The sequence below is a fragment of the Magnolia sinica genome, chromosome 4 (assembly GCF_029962835.1).
Source record: "Magnolia sinica isolate HGM2019 chromosome 4, MsV1, whole genome shotgun sequence".
NCBI lineage: Eukaryota > Viridiplantae > Streptophyta > Magnoliopsida > Magnoliales > Magnoliaceae > Magnolia > Magnolia sinica.
In genome coordinates, this window is record NC_080576.1 from 3,703,177 (window position 1) to 3,707,504 (window position 4,328).

At 44.8% G+C, this 4,328-nt stretch overlaps 1 protein-coding gene across 1 annotated transcript; it reads left to right on the top strand.

Moving 5' to 3' along the window:
* The first annotated feature begins 1,337 nt into the window (after nucleotides 1-1,337).
* LOC131244334 (coumaroyl-CoA:anthocyanidin 3-O-glucoside-6''-O-coumaroyltransferase 1-like) lies at nucleotides 1,338-2,960 on the top strand. The gene has a single exon (XM_058243961.1). The coding sequence runs from the start codon at nucleotides 1,372-1,374 to the stop codon at nucleotides 2,725-2,727; it is 1,356 nt and encodes a 451-aa protein (XP_058099944.1). The 5' UTR covers nucleotides 1,338-1,371; the 3' UTR covers nucleotides 2,728-2,960.
* Nucleotides 2,961-4,328: the final 1,368 nt, after the last annotated feature.

The window sequence follows — 4,328 nt, forward strand, 5'->3', positions numbered from 1 at the left end:
AAGGATGGGCAGCATGGATTACGGACGACATGAATTACAGATAGCATAGATGTCTTATCTCTAAAATGACATAGCAAAAAGGATGGGCGGCATGAATTATGGATGGCATGGATGAAACACATACATTATGGTGGGGGCCACAGAGCACTGAGCACTAGCCATTGCCTAGTGGCAAAGGAGAGTAGCCAATCCGTCACTTTCTCAGGAGAGTAGCCATTCCATCTCTCCAGAACTGTATGACTTCTAAACCAAGGAGAGGGGCATTTTGGCCCAGGTAATTTACGAAAGCTTGTCAAAACGTCACTCTTAGGATATTTGAAGGTTGAATTTCCTTAGGTAATTTGCCTAAACTTCGAGATCAATACAGTCAAATTACATATTTTTTTTATGAAGTCACGCAAACATTGATGAAGAAAAAAAAAGCAAATATCATGTTGATTCAAAACTTCCATGACCTTAAAGAAGTTTTGGAAGCTGATTGCACACTAAGTAACTCATTACCGTTAGTGTACCGAGTAAATCCTGTGAGTTTCACTGTTATATATTTATTTTATCAACTCTGTTAATACATTTTAATAGATAATTTTAAGTCTCGATCCCAAAAATGGAAGCATATCCAAATCTCAAGTGGACCACACCACGAGAAATAATGTGATTGAACCTCTATCATTGAAAAATTCATGGAAGCCACATAAGTCTTGGATAAAGCTGATGTTTGTGTTTTCTCTTCATCCATGTCTTCCTGATCTTGAGAATAGGTTGGATGACAAATAAACATCATTGTTGATCTTAGGAAGGTTTCAATGGTAGAAATCATTATTCCACACTAGGAAGGTTTCAGTGGTGGAAATCATTATTCCACAGTGTTTCCTGTGGTATGGTCCTCTCGAGCTCTGGATTTACTTAAAATTTTGGATCAACCCCTGAAATTAGCAAGAAAAATGGATAGACAGTGCTAAACCACATACATTCACAGTGGACCCAAGTTTACTCAGTACGATAAAAGCGTACTAAGTAACTCAGTACGCAATCCGATTTAAGAAGTTTTGGATAGTAAATGTTCAATCGTCGTAACTCTTGGTGGTGTGGTTCACTTGAGGTTTTCAATTGTAACTATTAAATTCCCACTGCTTACTGTAGTGTGGTCTAATTGAGCTTTGGATATGCTTCAATTTTGAAGGCATGCCCTAAAATGAGTTGGAAAAATGTACCAACGGTGAGGATAAAACACATACATAGATAGGTGGGCTCCACAGAGTCCTCACATCACGTAGCTCCGCGGTGTTCGCTACGCAATTGGCGTCCTCTTCCTATTTAAGATCGATTCTCTCTCTCTCTCTCTCTCTCTCTCTCTCTCTTTGTGTTTGAGTGATGGAAACCCAGAGGAACACCACGACACTGAAAGTGCTCGAGAACTGCCGACTCGCTCCACCGCCCGCCTCAGTCCCACGAACCGCTCACCGACTCACCTTCTTCGATGCGATGTGGCTGGAGGTCCCACCAGTCCAACGCCTCTTCTTCTATCATTTCTCCAATCCCACCACCACCACTCTCCTCTCCAACCTCAAGCGCTCTCTCTCCCTCACCCTCCAGATCTTCTACCCCCTCGCCGGAAATCTCACCTATTCTCCCGAAACCGACCACCACGAGATCCTCTACACCGACGGTGACTCAGTCAAGCTCACCATCGCCGAATCCAACTCCGACTTCGACCATCTGATTGGATCCCACCCCCGAGACGTAACGGATTTCCATCGTCTCGCCCCTCACCTGCCTGGTTACGACTCGCTCCCCGCGCCCGTCCTCGCCTTGCAGGTTACTCTCTTCCCCAACTCGGGCTTCTGCATCGGCATCTCCGTTCACCACGCGGCAGCTGATGGTTCGACCTCGATGCACTTCATGAAATCCTGGGCGTCGTTTTGTAGATCCGGAGACGCTGCATCGATCAAGCCGCTCCCTATCTACGATAGGACCCAAACCAGCGGCCTGGATTGGATCACGAAAAACCACTTCCGCGAGATGGAGAAAGTAAAAGCCAGGGAAAGTTTCGACGTAGTCGGCGTGACAAGCAAGCCCCACGTGGTCCGAACCACATTCGTTCTCAGTCGCGCCAGCATCGAGCGTCTCAGGGACTGGGTCTCGTCCCGACTAGTCGAGGGGAGCGAGAAAGATTCCCGCGTGTCATCGTTCGTGCTAACGGTCGCATACGTGTGGGTGTGTCTCATCAAGGCGCGTGGACCCGTGGATTCTGAGAAGATGGCCCACTTAGTCTTCGCTGTGGATTGTCGGGCTCGGATGGACCCGCCGCTGCCGGTCGCGTATTTCGGGAACTGTATCGGCTCGTGCTACGTGCATGCGAAGGTAAGCGACATGAGTCGGGAGGATGGGGTGGTTGTTGCGGCTGAGTCGATTGGGAGAGCGATTCGTGCGTTGGGAGGAGATGGGCTTTTGAGAGGCGCGGAGGGCTGGATCCGGAAGTTCATGGAGTTGGCTAGCGATCGGATATTCTCGGTGGCTGGGTCGCCCCGGTTGCGTGTCTACGATACCGATTTCGGATGGGGGAAGCCTAAAAAGGTAGAAGTTCTTTCAATAGAAGGGACGGGAGCCATGTCTCTTGCCGAGAGCAGAGATGAAGAAGGTGGGATTGAGATTGGTCTGGCACTCCCCGATTTAGAAATGAACGGTTTCGATTCTCTGTTCAAGGAGGGTCTGAAAAGTCTTGCTTGAGTTTCAACTGCCCATCACCTTGTTGACAGGTGAAAGTGCTTTTTTGCTTATTACTTCGCTAATAAAATCGATCTTAGCACAGTAGTCGTTAAAAACTTCTTAGGGCGCACCTTAATGGTCAATCACCACTGGTTCCCGTGGAATGGTCTGCCGTCTTTTTTCTTTTTCTTTTTTCCATCATGACCTAAGATGATAAGGAAAAATAAATGAACAACGTAGATATTGAATCCTCACTGTTTCCTCTCGTGGGCTCGATTGAGTTTTGGATCCATCTCCTTTTTTATCTCATGTCCTGAAATGAGCCGGAAAAATGGATGAACGGGGTGGATTTATTATAAACATCTGGGTGGGCCCCACCTAGCATCCCAACACAGGAATTTCCTATTAAATGCTTTAGCGGGAAATTCGCGGGCGGTGACGCTGGGAGTCTGCCGCATGCGAGGATTTACGGCGTGATAAACGAGAAATGTTACAATGTTCTGGTTCCCTGCCTCTCTTTTGGAAGAGTCTGCTTGTTTTCCTAAGAACCCTGCCCGATGTTCCTTGCCATCAATCTGGGAAATAAGAACCCTGCCACGTTCTGCCTGGGGTTCCGTGGGCCCCGCCATGATGTATTCCGTAGCCCTACAATCATGTATATGTTTTATCAACCACCGTCTATTCCTTCTTTTTTTTTTTTTCAGCTCATTTTAAATCATGAACCTAAAAATGACGGAGATCCAAATATCAGGTGAACCACACTACAGCAAACATGGTGATAGAACACTGACAAATAAATTTCCCAAGGCCCACTATAATGGTTATTTGCCATCCAACTTGTTCATTAGGTCACACTGACCAAGATGAAAGGAAAATGCAAATATCACCTCGATCCAAAACCTTCGTGCCTAGAGAACTTTTTAATGGTGGGGTTCAATCACTACTCTTTCATGTGGGTGGTCTACTTGAGATTTGGACCTGCCTCATTTCTGTGCTCATGTCTTAAAATAAGTAGTATAAAAATGGAGGAATTATATATATATATATATATATATATATATATATATATATATATATATATATATATATATATATATTGGACACAGCTTTCCAGCACTGACTAGCACCAAGGGCCAAATCTACAGGGAAGAATGCCTTTTAACAGTGAGCTCTGGTCGTGGGACATAATCTGGAAGAATGCCTCTTAACCTAAGCTCCGTGGAAAATGAGGAAGAAGATGGATAAATTTTATGGGGTCCACGGTGATGTACTGTTTTATCAGCTCATGAGCCAAAAAATAAGACAAATTCAAAGTGCATTTGGACCACACCATAGGTTATAATGAGAATTCAACGCCTATGGTTGAAAACTTCTTACTGACCAAAAAAAGTTTTGGATCAAGATGATAGTTCTGTTTTATGGTTCATCCATATCTTTCCAACCTTATGAACAGGTTGGATGACAGATACACATCACTCTAGCTAGGTAATACATAAATTTCTACTTTTAATGATGGATATCATCATCTCATCTGCTCCTATATATGGTGTGGTTCACTCGAGCTTATAATCTACTTCGTTTTTGTGCTCATGCCCTAAAATAAGAGCTGTTACAATGGATGG

What these genes read in the sequence shown, in the direction of transcription:
- LOC131244334 (XM_058243961.1), top strand. Translation starts at nt 1,372, where the DNA reads ATGGAAACCCAGAGGAACACCACGACACTGAAAGTGCTCGAGAACTGC.